The sequence below is a fragment of the Rhineura floridana genome, chromosome 15 (genome assembly GCF_030035675.1).
Source record: "Rhineura floridana isolate rRhiFlo1 chromosome 15, rRhiFlo1.hap2, whole genome shotgun sequence".
Lineage (NCBI taxonomy): Eukaryota > Metazoa > Chordata > Lepidosauria > Squamata > Rhineuridae > Rhineura > Rhineura floridana.
The window spans coordinates 19,495,517-19,523,343 of NC_084494.1; the positions used below are offsets into that span (position 1 = coordinate 19,495,517).

The 27,827-nt window shown below is 41.2% G+C and overlaps 1 protein-coding gene across 3 annotated transcripts; it reads right to left on the reverse strand.

The window, feature by feature from the left end:
* Nucleotides 1-279: 279 nt before the first annotated feature.
* Nucleotides 280-27,155, reverse strand: YTHDF2 (YTH N6-methyladenosine RNA binding protein F2). 3 transcript variants are annotated; one of them, XM_061596974.1, is made up of 6 exons: nt 26,663-27,153; nt 26,238-26,262; nt 24,218-24,297; nt 22,623-22,751; nt 17,021-18,607; nt 280-1,167 (listed from the first exon to the last, which is right to left on the reverse strand). In XM_061596974.1, exons 1-6 carry the CDS (start codon nt 26,687-26,689, stop codon nt 1,144-1,146), a joined length of 1,872 nt encoding a protein of 623 aa, XP_061452958.1. In that variant the 5' UTR covers nt 26,690-27,153; the 3' UTR covers nt 280-1,143. The 3 variants fall into 3 exon arrangements, with proteins under 3 accessions (XP_061452958.1, XP_061452957.1, XP_061452959.1); XM_061596973.1 differs by lacking the exon at nt 280-1,167 and having other exon boundaries at nt 16,591-18,607; nt 26,663-27,154; XM_061596975.1 differs by lacking the exons at nt 280-1,167; nt 22,623-22,751 and having other exon boundaries at nt 16,591-18,607; nt 26,663-27,155.
* Between the last annotated feature and the right edge of the window lie 672 nt (nt 27,156-27,827).

A 27,827-nucleotide genomic window follows, 5' to 3' on the forward strand; every position in this document is an offset into this window, starting at 1 on the left:
ATCAAAGAGACCACCACTGTGATGTAAAACGAGTCTGCAATTACAAACACCTGGCCTAATAAATGCTAATTAAGCAAGACCCAGGATAAGCTTTGGTGTTAAGATTACATTTAGGGCAACAGCTCCCAGGGAAGTCAATTATTAAAATGAGAAAGACCAGAACTAGCCAATGAACTACAGGATAGAAATCCGCATTATAGTTCATTACTGCTGCATTTATTCCTCATATTGAGGCTCCTCATTGCTATGTACAAGCAGTAAAACTAAGGGGCCAAAAAGTGATGCTCAACAGGATCTCACGTTTATTACTGAGAAGTGATTAATGGTGAAAGAAAGGCAGCGCCCATTCCTCATTGGCTTAACAAGAAAACTGAAGAAACATTCACTACACAGTTTACAATATTTTTCTTCCAAAATTAATTTTCCTGTAAACAAACAAGTTTTTACCACTGTTCTCTTCTCAGCCTTCAAATCAAATCAAGCCAGACTTAATCTGTAATCCATATAATGCACAAGAACAGAACATTTCTTAGGACTCCTCGTATCTGACTGAGAGAAAATGAACCACCCCTCAGACATGACCTTGCTGACAGATTCCATTCAAATCTTCTAGGCATAAAAAACTCACATTCTTCATAAAATTCCTCTTCCAGTCCATGGAAAAAAAGTTATTCATTCCACTTTCCATGGTAGATGTCCAAAAGAAAGTCACAACTCGGTGTTCCAAGTGCAAATGCCAAAAAAAAAACCAGAAGAAAGAGGGTTTCAGAAGGTCAGGAAACCAGGGAAGCAGCAGGTTTAAAAATTAGAGGAAAAGGCATATGCCACTTGCGGACTTCAAAATCCGCTCAACATAGTAAAAAGACAAAAAACCAAAGCGTATGCTCTGAAATCACAACCAAAGCCAAAAGAAAGGGGACAGTTTTCACCTCTACTCTACCTAGAAGGTTTTTTTTGTTTTGTTTTTAAGTCCTATGTCTCTTGTGAAATTCCAATACTTTTTTTAAAACTGTAAGTTTATAAGAGTTTGTATGAAGTCAATGAAACAAGTTCTAATTTTCTCTGGTGTAGTTTTTCTTCCTTTCTGAAAGATATCCACACTGCAGCATGTCTGCTGCAGTCTCTGTGGAAGGGCCCACCATTTTACTTGACACGACCTTGACGTTCCTATAGGGCAGAGAGAGAGAAAAAGTGGTCAGTGATGTGACAGTTTTGTAAACATTTCAGAACATTATTTTCACTCTTAAATAAGTTAAGGGCTTATGGTAAGAGTCATTTCTTATTATAGATGTTCAGATGAATTGCACCACCTTCTAATATTTCAAATATACTGAGATATTAGCTATGGAAACACTTTTTTTGCGTATTTTAATCCCCAAAACATCTTTGAATAAAGCCTCTCTGTGTTGTGAAAAACATTCACTGAGGTCTCCTTCCCCCTGGATATCCCAGTATTTCTAACACTGAGCAAATTTATAGACCTGTACTTATTAAACTAGATCAGGGTAGGCAACATGATACCCTCCGGATGTTTTGGATCACAATTCCTATCATTGCTGACTATCCGTCATGTTGGCCGAGACTGATGGGAATTGGTCACAACATCTGGTGGGCACCAGATTGGCTTCCCCTGAACAAGATAAAGGTTGTTTCTGCTGTTTCCTCCCCTGATCTTCACACACACCCTTAAAGTAGTAGAATCCATAGCACAGGCTCCATAACAGCTCTGCAAAAACTGATCACTTTTCCTATTTCCACTTTTATATTGTGGAAAAAATAGTAAATAAGTGGCAATGCACTACTTAATTTGCACAGTGCTATCTAGACACCAACTGAAAATTAACATCCACGGGCAAATTATAATTTTTGCATCTCTGGGGAAGGGATGTGTTTCTTCAACATATGGAACCACTTGCTTCTAGAGAAGAAAATGTATTTTGATTATATTTTGCCTCACCTTGTATTAGCCTTCCCCAACCTGGTATCCTCCAGATGTTTTGGATCACAGCTCTGGTGGGAGTTCCAGTCCAAACTGTCTGGAGGGCACCAACTTAGAAAAGGCTTCCCTACAGAAAAGGCTCCCCTACAGATAAACAACCTGCCGAGTAGCCATGCTTCATTGGAAAGTTAAATAAAGGGGGAGGGGAGTGTTGTCCAAAGATAATTGCAGGGTTTGCATCCGAGAGCTCCACGTTCAAAACTCTGTTAAGCAACAAGGCTTTATAGGCGACTTTGAATGAGTAATCTTTTACCTAAGCAACCCTACAGGGCTTCTGGGAAATGGGAAAAAATCCACTTGGTATCCTAAAAAACTCTACAGAAGTGATGTGACAGAAGACTAACTCTTTCATTCAAAAGGTGACAGATATAATTTAGTTGCATTACACTCCATTTATGATGTGAACAAATATGTAATCATACAATACATTATATTTACCTGCTCATTTTATAAGTTAACCTCTAAAAGCAGAAAGTTAATGTGGGCTAATCCAAACAGGTTATTCCCTGTATGAAAATCAGTCTTGCAGGCAACTCAGGCTGGTGTCGGGGGAAGAGGCAAAATCAGTTTGTACTAACTACAATATGAGTGCACACAATCTGCAGCCAGCCAAAAAGACCAAGGCTAGGCAGTTAACTAGTGGCACTTGATGAGGAGTGCAAGCAAACTACTCAGGCATAACTGATCCATTCAAGCTACTCAGAACACCACGGCAACTGGTTATCACGTTTGATACTAAGGCAGGGCTGACAACAGAGAAGACTCTGCTCCCAGTAAAGCTGAAGGAATTCAGAGATATGCTTTAAATTATAGATCAGTTCAAAGTTTCTTAATGGAAAATGTCCTTGATATCATTAATTGGATATGGACTGGTGCTTTAAGTTTATACTCCATCACAGAAGTTGAAAATGGAAATGGATTGCTTTCAAATCGATCCCGATTTCATGGTAACTGGTATTCAGAGGGAGTTTACCATTGCCTCCCTGAGGCTAGTCCTCCCCAGCTGCCTAGGGCCTGCTCAGCTTGCAAGAGCTGCACAAACCAGCTCCTTCCTTGTCCGCAACTGCCAGCTGGGGGGGCAACTGGGTTCCTTGGGACTATGCAGCTTGCCCACGGCTGCACAGGTGGCAAGGCATGTAACCCTTGAGCCATTCACTGTGGGGTGTTTTAGCTGGCCCTTGACATCCAGGAGACACGAGCGGCGGTTTGAACTCACAGACTCTGGATTCCCAGCCAAGTTTGCTGGACTATGCTGGACTTTCAATAGGCCATACATTACCAGCCTTCAAACAGAGTCAAGACTTGATCAACAGTTTAAATTCCCATTTTATCATAAACTTTCCAGATGGCCTTGGCAAAGTTGTAAGAACATAATAGCCCTGCTGGATCAAAACTAAAGACATATCTAATCCACCAGGGCTGTGGAGTCAGCATGCCAAAGCTTCGACTCCGACTCCTCTATTTTTCTACTGTCCGACTCCGACTCCACCCAAAATTGCTTCTGACTCCACAACCCTGGAAAGGGCTGTAAATGGCTTTTTAAATTGGAAGCTCTCGTAGGAGCATTTTTATCGCTGCCTGAATATGCGCTGAACTTGGCATCACATCATTTGTCTTCATCTGGGTGCTGTGTCATACACTGACACACAAAATGTTTTCCATCTTGAGTTATGGTGAAATGCTCAACTACAGCTGACTTCATGGGAAGCGTCTTTGACATTTTGAATTTATGTTTTAAAAAATTTGTCAATCAAAAATTATTTTGAAGCCGGAGTCGGTACATTTCTACCCTCCGACTCCACCCAAAATTGCTTCCGTCTCCGACTCCACAGCCCTGTAATCCACCATCCCATTTCCCACAGCAGCCAACCAGATGACTATGGGAAGACGCCCCAAGCAGAAAAGTCACTCTTGGGTATCTTTTCCTCATCTGTTAAACAGAACTGTGAAAGACAAGACTACAGTCCATGTGGGCAAAGCTATTAATTCTACTAAAGGATATTATCAAAACACAGGCACAACCCAATGCAAGGCAGGTCCATCTAGGACTCAATGCACAACAACTGACTGAGAGGGGGACTGAAGAGGTATGCCTACAAGATGCCATCAAGTGAAAGAAGCAGAAGATTATATGTGAAGACTGACTAGCCTGGAATAAAATTATTTGCAATTTTACTTACTGGCAGGCAAATTATTTCTCCAGAGAGCATTGTTCTATAGAATTATTCTACTCCACCTGAAAGTTCAGCTACTGATGCTCTGGGCTCCAGGGAGAAAAGAAAACATATGGCAAAGCATGTACTTCTTGACCTTAATGGATCATAGCGGCAACAGAGTAGGATCTTCTTTAATAATTTATCCAGCACTGTCTTAAATGGGGGGGAGGGGGGGAGCGCGGGGTTGTCTTTGTTTCCAGAACCATTTCAGGTAGACTATTCTAGAATGTTAAAACTTTTAGAAGTTAGAGATTACTTTTCCTCTCAATGTAATTAATGGCCAGATAGTATACACTTACCCTTGTCACTAAACATTTCTGACTTAACTCCATCGCACCATGCCCTAATTGCAACCTTCCCCAACCTGGTACCCTGCAGACATTTTGGACTCCAATTCCCATCAGCCCCACCCTGTATGTCAGATGGGCAGGGGTGCTGAAGTGGTAGTCCAAAACATTTGGAGGGCACCAGGCTGGGAAAGTACTGCTTTAGGGTGTGTACAATGCGACAATGGCACAAAGCCTAATCTTACGAAAGAAATTCTTCAGTTGTTAGATTTGTGCCATAGTTTAGGAAATATATAAAGGAGAATAAACAGGAACCTTGATTTAAATCAATGTTTTTAGCTGTTTCTATTCTATTTAGCAGATCAGCTTGGAACATATGAGGAAGGAGACAAAGTAGAACAGGTTCAGAGGAGGGCAACAAGGATGATCAGGGAACTGAAAACAAAGCCCTACAAGGAGAGACTGAAAGAACTGGGCAACTTTAGCCTGGAGAAGAAAAGACTGAGCTGAGAGATGGTAGCATTCTTTAAGTACTTGAAAGGTCGTCATACAGAGGAGGGCCAGGATCTCTTCTCGATTTTCCTAGAACATGGAATAATGGGCTCAAATTACAGGACACCAGATTTCAGCTGAACATCAGAAAAAACTTCTTAACTGTTAGAGTGGTATGACAATGGAACCAATGACCTAGGGAGGTGGTGCACTCTCCAACACTGGAGGCATTCAAGAGGCAGCTGGACAGCCCCCTGTTGGGTACACTTTACGTTGGATTCCTGCACTGAGCAGGTGGTTGGACTTAATGGACTTATAGGTCCCTTCCAACTCTATAATCATTCTATGATTCCATGAGATATAATAATAATTTAAATTGGCCTTTTTTCTTGTTGATGTAAATCAACTCACCCTTCTTTAAACCTGTTTTAGAGACAAGTGAAAGCAATACATTCTAACAGGCACTTAGGATTTTACTGCAAGTATGCTCTAATCGTTTTATTAAGATGGTTCTATAATTTTATGTATTACATTTAAAAATTGTTTATTTTAACCTAGTATGGGAACGTATTAAAAATGGTACAGAAAGTGGCCAAAAATAAAATAAAAATAGGTACTGGAGTGTAAATCATATTCCCTGGTTCTATCTTTAAACACAGGTCATATTGAAACCCTGCTCACAGAATTCCCCCTTTTCCCAATGAGTTGCTATCTGTACCGGCTAGTCAAAATTCATTCTTCAGCACCAATGAAACTGGACTGTTACCAGTACCAAATAATACTTGACTAGTACCTTGCCCTCTTCCACTTCACCCATTAACTTCTGTTAGAGCAAATGGCCCATAACATGCAAATATGCCTCCATTATATAACCAACTTCACATGCTAAAATTACAAGGCTTTATTTCAGTTAAAGTTAGGACTGCATTCTGCATGCCTGGAGTTCACAGGACTGTAGATACTCAAAATAAATGTTATTTTGATAACCTTAAGTTTTGACACTGGTGTCAAGGAATATTTGTTTATTGGTGAACATCCAGTACTATATTTCCGCAGCAACACACAAGATAAACACAAACTCAGAAAGCAGAAAAGAAAGCAAGAATCATAAAATTGATAAAACCTGCACAAGTCATATAGATACTTGTAAAAAAAAATCTATAGTACAAGCTTGAGCTCAAATTTTAGAAAGTCTTCATTAGGTGCTGGAAGGACTATGAAACTGGTGTCAGGCAAGCTTCTCTGGGGAGGGCATTGCACCAAAAAGGACATCTCCCCAGTCACCACCCACCTAACTTCATATAGTAGAGAATCCAGAGGAGGCCTCCAGTCAGCAAGACTGATGTGGAAGAAGGCAGCTATTCAAAAGAGCAAAGTTCCAAAGATGTATTGTTTTAAAAGTAACAATGAAGTCTGATTTTGCCTCAAATAGACTGGCAGCCAGTATAGGTCTTTTAATACTGGTGAGATATAAGCCCAATGGCCAGTCCCTTTAGTATCTTAATAGCTGTACTTCATATTAATTGAAATTGCCAATAAATCTTTAAAGGCAGCCTCACATACACACACTGAATTACTGCAAACAAGAGGTTATTCAAGAATGACAAAGTTCTGTCTGTCTACTTAAGTCCTTGAGTTGATGTCCTTTGTCTCTTGATTCACACAATCGTGTTTTCTACAAACTGATTGTGAAAAGCCATCTTGAAAATTCAGTAATGGATTAGCTGTCTAAAACAGTCTTTTAGGTACTTATTTAAGAATTTTGCTTCTGATAAATTCATCACCATACAAACTATATAATTTACCATAATCTGAATACATACTGAGTCATCGTATAGCACCTAGAAAGCAATTAACATTATTAGCTTTCATTGCATTGAGAATAGCCTTGAAAATAAATATTGTGGGGCAAATCACCTGCTGTCTTCCCAAACCCGATGCCTTCACATAAAAAGTTCTCCTTCTTTCAGAACACATGTGCACTGTCAATACAAACAAGACCAAAGACTTGTGGCCCACCAAAAATGTTATATGTAGATATATTTAAAATTTGCCTGTCATCCATCTTGTTCTGGTTGCTACACTCTTTCAGCTAACACAGCAGATTCGCCTACATATAAAAGCCAAACTATGCTTAGACCACTGAAGCCATGCTTTGGGAATACATGTTCCTCCCCTCCTGTGTGCCAATTCATTCCCCAATTCCTGCTTCAGGCAAACTATGGTGTGCCATGACATCCAAAACTGAGCAAACTATGATTTGTGCAGACTATGGTTTGCCTTCAACAAGAACTAGAAATCGTAACTATGGTTGCACAAAGCAGAAGTTACCTTTTCAACTTCGAATCAGATAATCTGAGAATGCAATGGGAAAAGGGAATATGTGAATTCATGACATAGCTCCAACAGCCAAACCATGGTTTGTGCATTACTTAATAGCCAATAGCTTGTATCCAAAACACATGTTTGCACAAGTGTATAAGAAGATATGCTTTTCAAGACAGGCCCCAAACTTTTGCCAACCTGCTGCAACACCCATGCCATATCCTAAAGTGTTTGAGGGGGACAAACCCTCAGAAGCAGCTTTGGGGTGCTGCAGTGGATAACGGATCAAGAGTCTTGGCTTTGAAAGAAATGCTTTCCACTCATGCAAATACTGCTTTGTATATAAGAGAATGCATTTTAAGCCAATGAGAATATGGCAATTACCAATGGAATATTGGTGGACAGCAAAAGGTTTAAAGACGTTCTTAAAGTGAATCTAAAAAAATGTAACAAGCATCGAGAACTGGGAAGTCTTGGCCCATGAACTTCCCAAATGGAGGTGGGCTATTATCAAAGGTGCTATGGACTTTGAAGAAGCATGAATACAGGGCAAATGGGATAAATGAGCTAAGCAGAAGGCATGTCAAACAAATCCTCATCGTGACCATCTTCCATCTGGAACCCTATGTCCTCACTGTGGGAGGCTGTGTGGATCCAGAACTGGCCTCCACAGTCACTTACAGACCTACTGTTAAAGACCTTATCTTGGAAGACAATCTTACTCGGTCACGAGTGATCACTAATGAATGAATGAATGGAGCACCTTCCCCAGTAGCAAACATCTCAGACTCTACGATCAGCAGACGAGGCCTTGTTGATGCTGCTGCCACCAGGGGTTGCCTGGTTGGCACTGACCCACAACAGGGCCTTTTCAGTGGTGGCTCTTTGTTTGTGGAATGCCCTCCCCAGCAAGGTGTGTCTGTCTCCATCACTACTGACTTTCACGAGGAAGCTGAAAGCATTCCTGTCTACCCAGGCAGGAGATGGCTGAAAGGGACTGGCTGCTCCTGGCAACCTGGAGATCACCGGACAGAAGAATGCTTTTAAACTGTAACTGGGCTTTAGACTATTTTAAAAGTTTTAGAATGCTTTTCTTTTTGCTGTTGTTCAGTTGTTTTGTTTGCTGCCTGGGATCCTTCAGGAGGAAGGGTGGGATATACATTTAATAAATCATCATCATCATGTAGAATAGGGGGAGGGGATTTTTTTTCAGCCGGATAGCCACATTATTTCATAGGGAACCTTTCAGGGGCCACATGCAAATCATGGTGGGGCCAGAAGGAAAAGTGGGCAGAGCAACAGATGTAACTCTCATGTTTCTACAGTAGGCTACATTCTACTCAGAGAAAAACCAGAAGATTCTACACAGCCCATACATGTACCCCACATGCACATCTAGCCATTATCGAAGCAAAAGGCTTTATAATAGTTCAAGGACACATTCCAGTCAGTCAAAAGCATTTGAGGAAGGCATGGGGTGTGTGGCTTTGGGAGAGATGGAGGGGGGATACCCATGGAAAAGTCTTGAGGGCTGAATAGAGAACCTTGGAGGTGATATTTCCTACCCAGATTACACTAAACTCCTAACTAGAATGGCAGTGATGCTTCTCTTACATAAAATCCAAACAATATACCATCAAAATGACCTTTCACAGACAGCAATGTAAGGGAACTTTAGTCAAGTTTATTTCAGAAAGTGAGATGGAGACAGACTTTGAAGGAGTCTTTGAAGGAGGTACTGTTTAAAGCTTTTAAGGATTGGTAGCATTAATACACTTTTAAGTCTGATCAGCTTGAAAAGCGTCATACGAAATGTTTTCATTATACATTGGACAAATACTGATCATGGCTGCACATTGAGTTATTGAGGGGAAGAAAGAACTATAGAAATTCAGGGTTGTATCCAATGCTGCACTAGTGGAGTTCTGCTGGTGCAATGGGACATCAATTTCTTTTCCTCCCCGTGCAGAGGATCTCCAGGGCCAATTTTGAGGACAAACAGGAGGATAGAGGGGACACAAGAGGAGGTTCCATTGTGCGCATGGAAGTCCCTTGTGCCAGCAGAACTGCAGTGCTGGATACGGCCCTCAAATCCAAAATGCAGCAAAATACCAAAAAGGTAAACAACATTTTCTGCATATGAATCCCACTCTTAAGATGGCACGCATGGATGTGAGTTATCCCACTTTATCCTCACAAACAACTTTGCAAGGTAGGTTAGGCTAAGCCAGATTTCCCAATGTACCATTAGTCCTAGCCGACACGGCCAGGCTTCAGAGATGATGGGAGCTGGAGTGCAACAGGTTGGAAGCAATTGCCCCAAAGCTAGCCAGTGAGTTAAAATTCCTAGAATGGTTAAACAACTGATCTCTCCTCCCAGGGGACTTTTTAGAAATATAGCTCTGTGAAGGGAATGGGGGTCCCCTATAAGGTCTCAGTACCCTTAACAAAGTATTGATCCCAGGATTCTTTGGGGAAAGCCATGACTGATAAAGGGGTATAAAATGTGCTTTAAATGTATGGTGCAGATGGGGCCATATTCTTACTGGCTTTTAAAAACAATATACAGCAGCAGACTGTCTGAAGAGAGGAAAAGTGATGGGGGGCTGCTTAACTTTCTCTTCCTGCTGTCTTTCCATTCAGATCGCCCTTGCCAAGCTGCTTCTCCATCTGCAGGAGAAAAAGACGAAGAGACCTTCCCTGCAGTTGCTTTTCAATTAAAAAAAAGTCATGAAACTATTCACATGTGTAACTGCTAATTTTGCACCTGCACAAGCCAATGACAGGCAAACACACATCCTCCTCACTGCTCTTGCTGTCCCAATCACAGCATCTGAGGCAACTTTTTAGTTTTCAAAAAGGTGGAAGACAGTTTGCACACATCCTGCATCATGTCTTAGCTTTGAACTAGCCCTCTAAAAATGGACAAGATTGTAACCATAATTTCTTAAGGAGACTGGGGTAATATCACTATCGAACTGAAATCTAGGTGGTGGAAAATCAGGAAAAGTAATGAGGAACTTTCTCAACCCTAATGCTGTAACCAGGTTTGCCACAAAATTCTGAAATACGGTTTGCCTGCTTACTGTCTAAACCACCCTGCTGCAAGATGGAACAGCAAGCTTGGCTAAAGTTAGAACTCAGGGACAATGTCAGGTCAAGACTTTCCTCTTCTCCCAGGCATTTTAGCATGTGTTTTACATTGTTTTAAATTTTTAGATTGTGTTTTAAACTGTGTTTTAAAAGATGTATTTTAAATTGTATTTGTTTTTAGTTACTGTAAACCGCCCAGAGAGCTTCAGCTATGGGGCGGTATACAAGTATAATAAATAAATAAATGTTCAAGACCTTTAAATCTAGCCCCCAACAGAATCCAGAGCAACTGGCTTGAGGGCTAAGAAGAGTGTTCAAATTATGGGCGAAGAGGCAGAAGTGTCCTTCATCCACAAGCTCCCCTCTTGATTCCCCCTTCTCAAACCAGTTTTGTGGCAATGAAGCTCCTCTTCTAAAGACAGTAACTTTCAGTGCTGCCCTTAAGATAAAGAGGACATATATGAGCACTAACAAGCAAAGCAAAGCAATTAATTACATAATTCTGTGAATCTTCACAATAGCTGAGTTCCAAGTGTTGTAATATAAATACAAGATCTTGATTTTTTTTTTTTGAGGAATAAAACCACTTTAAGTGAAACATGGCCTCCACAGCACATAGATCCTGACTTAAAGGTCACCAGACCAGGAAAACTACTGGTTTGATGAAATCTTTCCTATGCTTGATTGAAGAATACAGAATACTGCATGGTTTGACAGCCAGCATCAAGTTTTTAGGTCTCATTTATTGTGGGTTTTTTATTTCTGTTATTTTACTGATTATATCAATAAAACAGCATAGAACACATTGTTCCTTCTCTTTTCAAGATAGGCCAATGTATCCAGCTTAAGGAATAGCAGCTCCTCCTGCTTTTCCAGGCACCTAAGTAACTGCTGGGGCTATCATAGGTCTGCCAGACTCCAAGTGACTGTGAGTATGACTATTGTTGCTCCTCTGGGCTGCTCATCCTCTACGATATGCAGAGAGAATTCAATATCTGTTGCAAGGCTTAGACTAATCCCTCAAATTAGCAAACCTATGCTTAATGAAACTGGGCTTTTCACATTCATGTTTAGTATTTCATTCTATGAAATACTAAAGGGCATTAGGTGAGATGCCAGCATAGCACATACAAATTATAATGAATGGAAATTGCTCGTTTTGAACAAATTATGATGAAATGCAACACTGTACTGGGCTATCAAATTGTTCGGAATTAGAAAAAGTAGATGCAAGCAATCCAAAACTGGCCTCAAGAGTCAGCCACCTACACTGGTATTTTGTGAATGATAAATCCAATTAAAAATAACATTCATTAGAATGGATTTAACCAAAGATCACACACTCACATTGTGAAACTCTAGTCTTTCAACAGCTAGCTCAACTGGCACTTATTGTTGACTCTGACTGGCCTAATTTACATTATTTAAGTGCCTTCCTGGACCTCACTGCAGAATGCAAATTCTTAGGCAAATTCTTGAAGCTCAAATATTATATATTTTGTTCACAGCTCTAAGCAAGGAGATCCAATACAATCTTATCAACAATAGAGTCCTGTGGTACCTTAAAAACAAACAAATTATAGCATAAACTTTCATGGACCACAGTTCACTTCAGATGAAAGAAATGTAACCCCTCAATTAGTAAGCATATATACCTATGGTGTATATATGTATGGTGTATATATGGCATTATATATAATACCAGGTATCCAAGCTGAATTTAGAAAAGGAAGAGGTAGCAGAGCATTTCGCAAACACACACTGGATAATGGAACGGACCAAGGAATTTCAGAATAAAATCACCCTGTACTTTATAGATTACAGCAAAACCTTTGATTGTGTAGATCATGAAAAACTATGGAATGCTTTAAAAGAAATGGGGCTGCCACAGCATCTGATTGTCCTGATGCGCAACCTATACTCTGCACAAGAGGCTATTGTCAGGACAGAATATGGAGAAATCGATTGGTTCCCATACGGAAAGGGTGTGAGACAGGGGTGTATTTTATCACCCTATTTGTTTAATCTATATGCAGAATATATCATACAGAAAGCAGGACTGGCCCAAAATGAAGGTGTGAAAATTGGAGGGAGAAACATCAATAATTTAAGATATGCAGACGATACCATACTACTAGCAGAAACCAGTTATGATTTGAAACGAATGCTGATGAAAGCACGAAAGCAGGACTACTGCTGAACGTTAAGAAGACTAAAGTAATAACAGAAAATTTATGTAACTTTAAAGTTGACAGTGAGGACACTGAACTTGTCAAGGATTATCAATCCCTTGGCGCAGTCATTAACCAAAATGGAGACAAAGAAATCAGAAGAAGGCTAGGACTGGGGAGGGCAGCTATGAGAGAACTAGAAAAGGTCCTCAAATGCAAAGATGTATCACTGAACGCTAAATTCAGGATCATTCAGATCATGGTATTCCCAATCTCTATGTATGGATGTGAGAGTTGGACAGTGAAAAAAGCAGGTAAGAGAAAAATCAACTCGTTTGAAATGTGGTGTTGGAGGAGAGGTTTGCAGATACCATGGACCACGAAAAAGACAAATAATTGGGTGTTAGAACAAATTAAACCAGAACTATCATTAGAAGCGAAAATGATGAAACTGAGGTTATCATACTTTGGACACATCATGAGAAGATATGATTCACTAGAAAAGACAGTAATGCTGGGAAAAACAGAAAGGAGTAATAAAGAGGAAGACCAAACAAGAGATGGATTGATTCCATAACGGAAGCCACAAACCTGAACTTACAAGAACTGAATGGGGTGGTTTATAACAGATGGTATTGGAGGTCGCTGATTTATAGGGTCGTCATAAGTCAAAATCGACTTGAAGGCACATAACAACAAACCTACGGTGGGGGTGGAGAATATAGTGGCGCAAGATTAGAGGGAAATGAAACGCGAGTTCAACAATGAGGATTGTCTAAAAGAAAAATAATTAGAATGACCAATTAACACGGCAATGTTGGTAGCAACACAAAGAATCCTGGCACTGGTAAGCTAATTAACACATGCAGTGTGTGAATAGGGTATTACTTTTGCAATTTGTGATTTAAAGTAAAACAACCTGTGGCTATCCCAATAATCAGCAAAAATCCAATGACAGTCTTCTTTCAAATGTACATTTCCTAATCTAACACTTTAAAACATTGCCACATAATTTGTAAATATGGAAACCTTTATTCAAAAGCTTTTGACAGGCCTGTGAAAGCAATTTGCAACAGCCCATTGCAGCAAGTCTAGTGTGCTGATCATCTGCAATTTAATCAGATGTTTTTATTTAAATAGCCTTTTTAAAAAAATATTATATAAACACACACTAGCAAAGCACAACTAAACAGATAGCCATACCAAATGTGATAATGATGCAAAACACTTAGCCAGTAAGAGCAAAGCAATGCAATCCTGCCCTTAACCATGTTTGTTCAATAACGTCCCATTAACTTCAATGGGATTTACTTCCCAGTAGATCACTTTAGCAGAGATGACCAACTCCTGATATGGGGTGGGACCACATGCTTCACATCCAGTAGGCCCCAGATTCAATCTCTGGGATCTCCAGTTAAAGGATCAGGTTGCAGGCTAGGGAAAGATCATGTGCCTGAGAACTTAGACAAGGAGAGTGATCTGCTATAATGAAGCTTCCCAGGTTCTTATGATCCAGTTTTATCCATCTAACTCCTCTACCAAATTTTAGTAAGACCATGGCAAAAAATGAGAGCTTCACTCGTGACTTCTGAAACAATTTTATACGAGATGCTCCACTCATTACAGCTTCCTTTTGGTTGTACATGTGATGCCCAGATATACAAGACCAAACATGATCCACAAAGCTGCTGCCAGGTGGTGCTTTATTTTTCAGCCTGATGACCCATAAAAGAGTTGGTTGTACAACAAAATATATCTTTGCCTGCCCCACCCCCCAAAAAACATTGTTTGGACAAATCAAGTGGTTTTTGAGAATGCAGCAGTTGGTCATTCCTGAGTTCACCCATGCTTCAACAGATAAGATGCTATCTTTTCACAGAAAATTGTTACACATCTAAAGACTCTTGAAAATGCAAGTTTTCCCAATATTACCATGTGAAAGTAGCACTGGAGGAGTTACAGTAATAGGTAAATCCCAAAGAAATTAAACAAATCGTAGCTTTAAAAAGTTACACATCAGCCAAAAACCGAAGTGCTGAAGTTTCTAAGAGTAAGGATCTAGCAACTGTGGAGATAAAAAGCTCTTTGAAATAGTACCCGTGATACAAAAGGCAGCAGACCAATAAGGCTTATGTCAATTTACAGGTACCTGGATAACATATTTTATCAACTTATATGTGGAGGTACTTCTCCAGAACACAAGGTAAGAGATTAAAGAATATGCCACCCATTGGTTCTTGCTAAATCCATTAGTAAATGCTAGTTCCTAGTAAAACTGAAAGCCAGCTCCTGCTTACTAAAGAGTTTCTGCCAACTGTACACTCTCATCTGATGTATTAAACATTAAACAATCACAAAACAAGCAATTTCCTTTTAATGTACTTATTTATTATTTATTTAATTTATATTCCACCCTTCCTCCCAGAAGGAGCCCACTTCTCAGTCTGTAGCAATCTTGTGTAAAATAAATCACTTTGCATAGACAATACGCTAGGGACACAAGAATATTTTTCAGTTTTTACTTGTCCATCTGAGGGCCCACTGAGTCAACTCCAAGGAGGATCTTTTAAGTTAAAAAAATGTTTTTCAGTGGTATATCAGCTTTTAACATTTTCTGTGCTGTTAATACATACGTTTTAACAAAAGTACTGCAATTTTAAATACAAGTGACTGAAATCATTGAGTACTCATTGGATTTGAAATAATTAATGTGCTTGTCCTACTCTGCAATTGTTCCTTCCTGCATCTTCTTAAAGTTCTACAGGTGGCCCCACCATAACCATCACACCAAGGCCTATTTTGCCCACTTAGTTTTGCTTCTTTGCTTGTTGTGTTTTTTCAATACAGGTGCCTTACAAGCAGAGCTTGGAAAAGTTACTTTTTTGAACTACAACTCCCATCAGCCCAATCCAGTGGCCACGATGGCTGAGGCTGATGGGAGTTACGGTCAAAAAAGTAACTTTTCCAAGCTCTGCTTACAAGTCACTCCTGTAAAAATGACAGGGGTCATCATAATTCAGTCCTGAGAAAAATCACTCTTCAAGGTTCCAGAAGCAACCTGGCACCCATAGGTGGACATGAGCACCTTAACCTTTCCCATGCAACTTTTCCTTTTTCTAAAAAAAGTCTATTATTAATTTATTACCCACCATTCATCGTGAAAGGCAGTTTAAAACACAGTATCCAAAGCAGTTTAACACAAACTGCAGTCACAAGGATATGGTAGGTCATAAACATATATATATATATACACACTCATATACATATTGGGTACGTCTTGCTGGGGCACATAACGGGAGCAGCCCTTCTTCTTCACCAGTGCCAGAAAACCTGCACTTGCTTACATTGAAAGGAGGAGGAAACACTTATGCTAATCTATATAGCTGTACTAGTAGTACTATGTATAGTTATGCTAGTCTATATGTGTATTTGATGAAGTGAGTGATAGCCCACAAAAGTTTATGACATAATAGATTTGTTAATCTAAGATGCAACAAGACTTGTTTTAGGGTGATATCAACACTGCCATTCTACTTGTTTTTGATCCGGGAGACATCTATTAACATAAGGAGAAGAGTGATTTTTTTATTCCCCTTCAGTTCCCCAACCCAGGGGTGCAGCACTGGATTTCATCATTATACCAAGCATGGGAAACATCAGCTCACATAGCCAACAGAGATTCAATATCTGGAGGGCCGCAGGTTCCCCATCCCTCACTTACATAAACTATGTCTCAATGGCCTGCATACAAACCACAAATGCAGCTAGCTCCTGATGCCTAAGGCAGGTGTGGACTTATGTTTCTCCAACAGCAACTCTTGTGTCATATGGCATACAACTTCTTGAAACTGAGAGGAGTTACATAAGCAATTTGACATGACATGAAGGTGACCTGTGCCTTCGGCATGCCCAAAGTAAGCATTTGGATCCTGACCTATGGCTCTACTTCCCATTTATTAGCAGCCTCTTATCAACCACTCAAAAAGTAAAACTGTCCCCAGCACATCTTTTAGAGATGTCAAGTTAATTTTATTGCTCAAGTCAAAAGGCCATAGCAGTCTGAATACATACAAATCATAAGTACAAAATGGAGAAATCATATCAAACATATTGATTAGAAACAAAAATACAGTTATACTTTTCACCAAAGGGCAGCAATTTGATCATCATTTAGATCACACACAAGACTATAAGCAACCTCTTCTAGCCCTCTAATTGCGGGGCAGTGGGAAGAGTTCTATTTGAAGTCTGCTAACTGTATTCCATTACAAGGTATTTGTGTACTAAACAAGCTTCTGAATAAATTTCTGCAAAGCAATGACATTCCCTTCAAACTCATTTCTGGACAGGTGTTTATGGTCAACTTTATCCCATACAACCACACCTAACTCCCTTGGTTTCTCCACCCTACCAAACCCTGGCAGTCTGGCAAGTTACCTTTTTCACATTTTCCTCCTCCTCCTGGCGTTTCTCATAGTGTGAGAAGTCATCAAAGATGGAAGTGGTGTGCTTGTAGGTAGCAATGATTTTCAGCACCTGCTTAGCCTTTTCCAGAGGAACCTCCTGAGTGTCCCTGGAGTTGGTCACTGGTTTATTCTCATTGTTCTCTAGGCGAATGTGCCGGAGTTGGCTGTTGGGAACGTCCTTCACAAAAATCCACCTGACATCAAAGCGTCCCTTCCATTTGTCCTGGGACCACACGCCTGCGCATGTGTTGTAGTCCACAGCAGATTTCATTTCTGCAACTCCGCAGAAATGACCGCTGCCATTGACACTGAACAGTAAGTAAACAGGACCTTTTCCGTTCATGGAGCGGTAAGCAGCATCCAGTCTCTTATTACCATGCTCTGTACTGCACCAGATGTTATACTTAATGGAACGGTGAATATCATCCTCAGAATAACTCTTGATAATGAAAACCCGACCATGTTTCGGGTTCCAATCAAAATCCTTAGGATTATAGTTGTTGATGGATCTCAACTTCTCCAAGACTGGGTGCGGCTCCGAAGGGGCAGAACCAGAAGTGACTTGAGACTGTCCAACTGCACTACCATCCACTCCATTCTGGCCAAACCCATTGCCACGGTTACGAGGTGCAACCCAGCGGGCAGGCTGAGCTGCCTGTTGCTGAACTGGCAGCTGAGTTGATTGGGGTGGTGGAGGTGGCAGGGGTTGTTGTTGTTGTCCTGCTGAAGGCTGCACTGCTGGTGGGCTGTTACTCATTTGCTGACCCACTGATTGGGGAGATATTTGGGTTGGTGGTTGACCAATATTCTGAACTAAAGCCTGGGAAGGATTTTTTGTCACTGGCCCTTTGTTATCCCAAGTTCCAATATCCATGTTATGTTTTATGGGGGGCGGTGGAAGACTTGATCCTGCAATGCCATTCTTGGCCTTCAGCTTGGGTTGTTGTTTTGCTGGTTTGCTGGCAATATCAGCCCAGGATGTTGGCTTTGGAGGAGCAATGGTAGCAGGGGGCAAACTGTTAGAAGCTACAATATTGCTGGCAATAGATCCACTGCCAACAGCAGAGCCAACAACTTTTGGGACATTGCTTGCTACATCAGTGCTGCCTAGCTTCAAGGCTGCCATCCCTTGGTCTATGGTATTCATGCCAGGTGCCTTATTCAGGGTCTCACTGGCAAAAGCAGACTGTCCATCAATCATGGCTCCACCCAATGAGCTTGGTGCATAAGCATAGTTGCTACTATACCCAGAACTTTGAGTTGACTGCCCCTGAGAACTGTTATTGCCCCAAGCTGAGAAGTCAATCCCACTTGGAAAAAAATTAAATCCATGCTGACCAAGAAATGGTGTGCTGCCAAGGGCCCCTGGCTGTCCAAACATGGCGTCCGGGAGAAAGTGAGGTTCTCCATTGCTTAGCTGTCCATATGATGTTAAGTAGGGCATTGGTGGATCACCCCCAGTAGACCAAGCAGCTTCACCCAAAGAGTAGGAGAATCCAATGGATGGACTGTAGTAATTCGGCATGTAGGAATCAGACATTGCAGTGTATGCGTTGTTCTGGAACAGAAAAGCAAGACCTGAATAGTTAAAACAAACAGCACATTGCAGCATGAAAACTCTATGTGCCTTCCACAAGCTTTTCTCCCACATTGTAGTTTCACTGCAAACCTATTCACTAAAATCTGTGGTCAACACAAAGAATGAGCTATTGATTTTAAAGCATCATCCTTGCAACTTTGTTTTTATTTCTAAAGGATTGGGAGCAATTTATGAGCAATTGGGCTACGAAAATGGGATAACTCTTAAATCTCAAAGATATTCCAAAAAATGCCAACTTGTCTAGTAGGGGTTTGAACTTCTTACCCATATAAAAGCCTGGGGCAATATAGAGTAAGATCAGTTGACCATGCTACTTACATGAAGCATTGAACTACTGCTCTTTTCAGACCACTGTACTAAAAGTAGTCACATTCAACACAAATAGGTTAAGGACGGCAGTAAGCACCACTGATACAATCAAGATTTGTTGGCATACTGATACCAATGAAGTATAGAAAGCAATTAATAGGATCCAAATGAGGTCCATTATTGAATTACCAGGTTGCTAACATTTAATACTTCAAACAAAAATGAAAAAGCTAAGGGAGGACCCCATTCTTGCAACTTCATTTTATTTTTAAAGGATTGGTGCAATTTTGTGCAACTGGGCTAAGAAAACATCAGGATGAAAAATGGATCAAAGATTTCAAGGTATGAAAATCTGGTTGACGTTTCCAGAAGTACTTGGGCATTTTTAAATTTCAGACCAAACATATTGATTTCAGTGAATTTCACCACTGATAAAATAAAATATGGGGAGAAATCTTTAATTGTGTTTCTATCTGAGTTTGGGTTGATAATTCTCTACAACTTCAAATTTAAAAAATCCAAATAAAGTGTGCCTCATTTTTAATTATATGCATTATATTATTTAAGATGTGTCTTAATACCAAGCGTCTGCACCAGCAATTAAGAACTTCTCAGAATTAACCTGACATTCCTCCCACCGCCCCAAAACCAAGAGAAAGTGTAAAAGCCTTTTATGTATTCCAACAAGAAGTATAAAATTTCAAAGAAAAAACTGGGCAAAAACCATACTAGAGTACAGTTCAGAGTTTCTCCTAGGCAAGCCACATACGGCTGTGCCGTTGAACAGCTCCCATGAATTTTTACAGGACTTCTCAAAGGAGTGTGTCCTCTGTTTTGAAATAGTTCCTTGCCAGATTTCAGGAGTTCAAAACTGTGAGTTCACAATTTATATGTTTCTTGCCCTTCCAATGAGAAACCCAAAGCAGTGAAGTTGGCTAGGCTAAGAGATCAAGCAATTTGTCTAAGGCCACGCACTAAACTTCACAGCTGGCAACTCTTACTTGCTGTAAAATGAAACACCAAAGGTAAACATTGTTTTATCACTCAGCTGTAATAAAAGATGTTGCACCCACATCAGAAGAAACAGTCTTGATTTAAAAAAATTATTTAAACAGCTTATTTTATTTGTTCACGAATGCCACAAATCCACAGCTCCCTAACACTTAACAAGGTAATATATAACAATGCTCAGTTGCCCCATACCACAACCAAGTACCACAGGTGTGGGGGGTGGCAACTGAGCACCATGATGTCGTATCACTCATCATATTTAAAAGTCTATAACTTTTTAACAAACATTACCAAGAAGTGGTGAGGAGCATGACTGCTGCTTTTGACAGCACTTGCAGTTTTTCCCATATGCAGTTTGGGCTCCCCCTGCCCCAGGCTTAAATAGGACATAGAGTCACCATAGAATCAAGAAAGCCAACTATGAAATCTTTGTGAGACTGAAGGGTGGGGAAAGGAAGAATCTGACAAGCTAAGAATGAAAATAATAATCTAAGATTAAGGGCTATATCCACCTAAGTGCTATTCAGAATAGAACAATTTAAATTAATGGACCTAAGTGAGTCATGTCCATTAATTTCAATGGGCCTGCTCTTATTAGAACTTTGGATAGAGCCCTAAGAACAGATAAGTCACTCATGCACTGGCATTTCAAAGGACAAACTCGTACAGCCCTGTTGTGACCTGCAGGCTGGTTCATTAAACCTATACATCTGTTGCGTGCTTGGCATCACATCAAATACTCATTGCAAAATGTTATTTTTGTAAGTTCTTTTAAGAAAATTCATTTGAAATACACTTCAAGGACCAACCAGCTCCCCAAAAGGCCAACTGCTTGAACAAAAAAATATCTTTCAAGCCTGCCAGAACATTTCTCTTTAATGCCAGCAAATAAACAGGCATTAACTGCATTACTGAACATACTGCTGTATACAAAATCACGAAATTTTAAATCTTGATTGAAGTTAATTAGAAATGGACCCCACCACCACCTACACAGATGAAGGATGTAACTGATGGTACTAAGCTCACTGTAAATAGTATGTGCCCTATTCCCCAAAACACTGTGACAATGGTTCAATTTTCTCATGGAGTCAAATTTATTCCAGAACTGTCAGAGGACAAGGATCGTGTAAAACACATCACAGATCTTGATAGCTGTGTCAGTTGCCTGTCCAAAATGCAAAGCTGACCATAGATAGATACCTTAAGACACACAAGTCTCCCTGGTTTACAGAAGACCTACTACTCAAGAAACTGAAAGGCTGAAGAGTACAAAGATAGCACTGCATTTCTAGCAATGCAAACCTTTCAAGGAGCAGACTGACTATGACGTAACAGCCAGAAGGGCTGTGGAGTCAGAGTCGTGGAGTCATAAGCAATTTTGGGTGGAGTCGGAGTTGGTAGAAATGTACCGACTCCGGCTTCAAAATAAATTTTGATTGACAAATTTTTTAAAATATAAATTCAAAATGTCAAAGAAGCTTCCCATGAAGTCAGCTGTAGTTGAGCATTTCACCATAACTGAAGATGGAAATCATTTTGTGTGTCAGTGTATGACACAGGACCCAGATGAAGACAAATGCTGTGATGCCAAGAACAGCGCATATTCAGGCAGCGATAAAAATGCTCCTACGAGAGCTTCCAATTTAAAAAGACATTTACAGCCCTTTTCAGGGTTGTAGAGTCGGAGTCGGACAGTAGAAAAATAGAGGAGTTGGGAGTCAAAGGTTTGGAGTACCAACTCCACAGCCCTGGTAACAGCCAAGACCAAGTTAATGACTTGAGCTGCAATCCAATACATGTCCACTCAAAAATAAGCTCTACTGGGTACAATGGGACTTACTCCCAGGTAAGTGTGTATTGGATTGCAGCCTTGGTGACTCTGAATTCCCCTACATGCAAAGACTAAATTACCTCAAACCTGCTAAATTTAGTTTAGCATCTACTTTACAGATAAAGCTATTTTTCTACAGGCTTTCATTCAGAATTTAAATAGGGCCTTGCTCTTGTCTTTTGGGATTTTTTGCTGGTATTCTCTAGAGAGGGGTATGATGACATGAATCTAGCTGCAAGTAGCACATCTTTTTATTACTGACAAAAAAAACTGTTTGATGATTCATTTTGTAACTTTCCTCAAAGAGCAGACTGGAGCCAGAAATAACAGGGCAAAAAAAATTAGTTTAAGCACAATTAAATCCAAGATGATTTAAGGTTGTCCAGGAGTCTGCTCTCCTTGAAAACACCCTAGGTAACACCCACCAGTTGTCACCCTCTCTCCAGCAGGCTGCTGAGTGGATGATTTTTCTATAACTTTTGATGCATCCAGATACCTATCTGTTTCCTACCCCTCTGCCATTCTAATGTTCAATCATGCATAGCAGAAAAACTGTTCTTTGGGCCCCAAATCAATTTTTTTGCCATGAAACAGATAAGCAATTGCAAAATAGTAGAACTTCCAATAGTCTTTGAAAGAACTGATCGTATGGTTTGGTATCACAACTAAAAGAACGGTCAGAATGTTACACAGCTACTCAAGAAGTCCCATTCATTCCTGGCAGGGAAATATGGACTGTGAACCAACCATCATAGGATTCCACCCTCTCCTGATTAACATGTATATACACAAGGCCACTAAGCAAGATCAAGTGAAGACCTGGCATGAGGTGTCATAAGAATGCTGGCAACACCCAGCTCTTTTCTTTTCATCCGACCAAGGTTCTGCAGTCACTTTACTTGATATCCGGGACAAGTGGGGGACAGGATGCAGACAAGCCAACTGGAGCTGAAGCCAATAAAAGTGAGGTAATAATGAGTAGCAGGCCTTTGATTGCAGAAAAATAGGAACATCCAGCATGTATGGGGGAAATGGTCTGCCCTGGATTCCTCAGGTTTACATACATGTTCTTAATCTGTTCAAACCGCTGGAAATTCACTGGTTTGAACACTTTTCATGAAATTATGACATGAAAAAGCTGCTACTCCTTCCTGACTCAAACTTGACAGCCACCTCTTATGTCTTGGAAATTTTGAAGCACAACTACTGCAATGCATTTACTTGCCCTTCATGATAGCTCAGTAGCTGCCGGCACATCAGCAATTGGGAGCACACTACAGCTTGCTTTAGGATGCTGTGGCCTACTGGGAGAAATTCAATGTACTCATGAATCCAGGAAACCCCAGACAGATTTTCATCTTGTCTCAATCTCCAAGACTGATGAGCACTGCCCACATGACCATACAATTGCATACTAGAATATACCATACATGAAGCAACATCTATGTCACTGCTCCACAATTATGGAATTCTCTCCTAGCAGATCCCAGCCAGAGTTTGAACCAGAATATCTTCCAGAAGTAGGACAATCATGGCTATCTTTCAAGTAGTCAAAATTAAACTGATATTCAAGATTAGCTCTCTTCCAAAGCAAGAAACTAAATCTAATGTTCAAACATCCCTCCTTTCACCCACAAATAACTACAGATAAAGACCAAAAATGCTGTTCAGCAGAACAGATAAGAAAAAGTGTTCAAAATGAAATCTTTTAGTACCAAGTCATCATGACAGATGGTAGAGTAAAAATTCCCTCCTAGATATATGAATCTCGTTAGAATTGGGTTAAGATCCACAGGTTAGCTTGATTTAATATATAATTCTAAGCACATTGAAAACAAGTCCCACTGAAATTAATGGTACTTATTTCTGAGTAAATATAGTTATGATAGAACTGCTTAGTTAATTTGCAGGATAATTTCAGTATGCTTTCTCAGTAACACGTCCTTCTAAGTTCCATGGGACTTTTTACCTAGTGAGTACGCTGTGAATTATGGCTTTAGTCCCACAAAAGAGGCTTAAATTATTTATAAATGAAGCCTCTGCTGTCAAGAGAGAGAGAAAGAGAAGTTTATAACATGTTTTCTACACTTCTTTTAGGAAGCTGAAAACAGTTTACTCAGGATTCTGAGCTAAGGAGAACAGGGTTTTTTTTGGGAGGGGGAGTTTAAAATATTTTTAAGCTTTATTCAGCTAACATTCAATTGTTACCATGTGCTTTCAGCACAGTGAACTGCATATTCCAGAGAAGTTACATATGAATATATGTATGAAGTTGACAATATAATCAGCAGTTTGCTAACTCTAAGATGCCCACCTAAAAACAATCCTGAAAGCTAGATGGTAGCAGAAAAGGAAACAATTACTAATTGTGCACCCTACCCATTAAACAAATAGGTACATTTTCTTTCACTCACCGGTCTGGCCTGAGGACTCAAATAAGGTTCAATATCATCATCATTTAATCCATCTTTCTGATGCACTGATCCATTTTGCACTGAAGACAAAAATATGTAACAATGATTATTCAGTAACAACATGAATGCTCAAGAGTTTATTGCTGATGAGACATGCAGGGGGATTCCATCTTCCCTATCAGCAGTGCCCAATGATCTAGAAAGATTTGCCCCCTACTCCCAAATCCTGCACAGAGATAAATGAGTATTACTCATTTTTCTTCTGTTTCAGTGCTGATCCTGGCACTGTAAACTAGTTTGAGGACTAAAGAACAAATTAAGCCCTGTACACAGCCATGAAGCTCACTGGGTGACCTTGGGCCAGTCACTGCCTCTCAGCCTCAGAGGAGGGCAATGGTAAACCCCCTCTGAATACCGCTTACCATGAAAGCCCTATTCGTAGAGTCGCCATAAGTCGGGATCGACTTGAAGGCAGTACACTTACATTTATGCTGTCATTACTAAACACAAAAAAGAACTCTCTTTACAGATACTAAACTATATTAAGCTATATTAAACCTTCAACAAAAATTCAGTAGAGGAAGATAGATCATGACTAGTTACTAGTTGATCCTTCCTTTGGCTTTCAGTGTAAACTTAGTGAAAAAGCAACTTAATCAACCTACACTTCCACCTTCAAAAAAAAGTCCATCTCACATGGTGAGGTATTTCAAGGTGAGACAAGGAGAAACAGATGTATAGGCTTTGATAGATTTTTGTTCTGCAAACTGGAAGCCATGAAGTGACCTCTTAAGTCTCTTAATGTTTCCACCACTTTTAAAACTTCTCTGAAAAGCTTTATCTATACATTAGGGTGTCTCTAAAATCTTGCTCTTCCTCCTCCACCTCAGTGCTCACTTCTTTATCTACAAAGGAATGTGAAGACTCAATGAATTTATTACTCTCCTTTAGTCTGAATGTTATGGGACAACTACATTTCTCTAACTGTTCACTTCCACCAGTTTTTCTTACAGGACCTCCTTCTCAACAGGCACCCATTTTCACTTTAAAGAGTTAAGCTGTGTACCCTTATCAAGCTTCATACTGTAAGGCAGGGTACCCTCCAGATATTGCTGGACTACAACCCCCATCATCCCTGACTATTGCCCATGCAGGCTGGAAGTTGGAGCAACAATATCTGGACACCATACTGCATGCTGTAAGCCAGGTTTGAGGAAGCTTTGACCCCCCAGATGTTACTGAACTACTTCCATCAACCCCAGCAACATGGCCAACAACCAGGGATGATGGAAGTTCAACAACATTTAGAGGGCCAAAGGTTCCCCACATCTTGCTGTAAGCCATGCATTATCCTGCAATCCTCATATTGCAAATTTGGGAGGAAAGCCTAGAGAAAATGAGAACGTGCAATACCCCCTCAGTCCACTAACATAAATTTACCACCACCATCTTTTAATGTGTGCTTAATCCTACTTCAACTATGACTCACTTCTGCAATTAACTCAAAACGTTAATTCCCAAGCATCCAGCTCCTTGTTCTGCTAAATTAAGAAGCCCACTAAATACATCACAGGTGCCCTCTTATCCAGGGATAACTCATCACTGTCACTGTTGCCCAATCAACTAATTTGACAATTGGGGATTCACTTACACGTTACTAGTAGAACAATGTTTCAAACTGCATAGGCATGATTACTTCCTTTATTTTACCAACGGGGCATCACCACTTAAGGAAAATATGCAGCTTTCCTCCCACCCACTTTTTTTTCTAAATCAGATTAATTTGCACCCACACTGCCATCCACACTACAGTTCCTGGAAAGGAACCACAACAGAAACTTACATGACCCATACACCTTTAAAAAAGCAAGAAAACGAGGGCCAAATTTGGGGCCGCTTCCTCCTTCTTCCTTTGCCTCCCATAAAACAGAAATGGAAATCCGACTAAAAACGAACCCACCCACCACCAGCCTTCTTTGATCCCGTTCCCGCTACGGCTCCTCCTCACTCACTTACTCACCTTTGGTACCTTGGCCCTTAGGTCTCTGGAACGGGGAGGGTACAGCAGCGTTCAAAAAAACAAAGAAAAAAAGGGGGGGAGAGAAATATAAGTTAATGAGATAAAAAAAGGGGGGCCAACCGGGAAGGAGAGGAAAAGGAAGGAGTCGAGCAGCCCAGCCTAGGCCTCTCAGCCTGCCTCGGGGAGGCTTCGGCGGGAGGAAGGCCGGGGCCTGACGGCGGGGGTTCGTTTCAAAAGGCAGCGAGGCGAGGAAGGGAAGAGAAGCAAAGAGCGCGCGAGAGAGATTCCCTGTCCGTTTTGCGCTGCCCACTACCACCTCGCCACATGCTAGGCCCAAAGCCGCGGCCTTTCCTAGCGCGGCAGCGGCGGCGCCTCTTCCTCCCCACCACTACCGCCGCCAGCCAGCCAGCCAACCCACCCCGTACCTGCTCCAAGAGGCTGCTGGCCGACATGGCTCCGTCCGGCAGAGGCGTCGTTCCGAGGTGAACTATTGGTGAGGGATGGGGGAGGAGAAACGAAGGGGCGGGGGTGGTAGCGGTAGCGGCGGCGACCGCGGCGGCTTTGTCCGGGGAACGAGGCGGAGGAGGAGACACACGGCGCAGCTCGCTCTCAGCTTCCTGGCGGACTCTGACTGGCTCGCCCCGCCCGCTGCTACTGCTGCCGCTGTCTGCCTCGACGCTCTAGCCCTGTCCCTCTCACACAACCCTAGCTCTATGGTCCTCCACCTACACCGCCCCCCCCGTACGCGCACACAAGCGTGCACGCGCGCAAAATTCCAGTCGGCGAAGTTAGGTGTCGCGCGGGACGAGAAAGGGGGGAGAGCGCGCGCACACGCACAAATACACGAGGCAGGCGCGATGCGATACAGAAGAAGGAAAGGGGAGGAGGAGGGAGGGAGGGCAAGGGAAAAGCATGACGGGTAAATAATGTTTCGAATCACTGTGAGCAAGGTATGGGATGGAGGAGGAGGGTGTCGATAGCGCCCCCTTTCGGAAAGCCGTTGGACGTTCTAAAAATACAGCCAAGGAAAGTTCAGGTAGCGGAGGGAAGTGACTGTTAAAGGCACAGGCCTCCTTTTATTAACACTATATATATAAAGGCCGGTGGTACCACGCACAGCACTATCCCTTGCCCGCCATTAAGCCATTCTCAGCTCACAACGCGAGCCGTTTGCTCGCAACCTGTCAGAAGTCATATCAGTGCCCCACTGAGCTCAGTGGAGGTTCCACCCTCCAACTACTTTCTTAGGATCGCAGCCCTAAAGTTCGCTTGATTTCAGTTGGAAGGGATTTGAAACACGGGCTTAATTCTGACCCACGCGTGGCCGCAAGGGGAACTGGAGCGCGCTTCATTTTGGATGCAGTGTGCCTATAAAGCTGCAGGTGCGCATTATTTTATGTGTGTGTGTGTAGGTCGCTTTTGAAAACAAAACTCTGTCAAAGCAGAAGACTTCCTTACTTTTTCCTTGCTTTGAAATTTTTGCTACGCGACAGATACGTTCACAGATTTGTTAAAAAAATGCTTACAATAATTGAAACGGGAACTATAGATGAACGTTCCAGGTGAGAAGCTTAGGAACTGAAGGCTGGT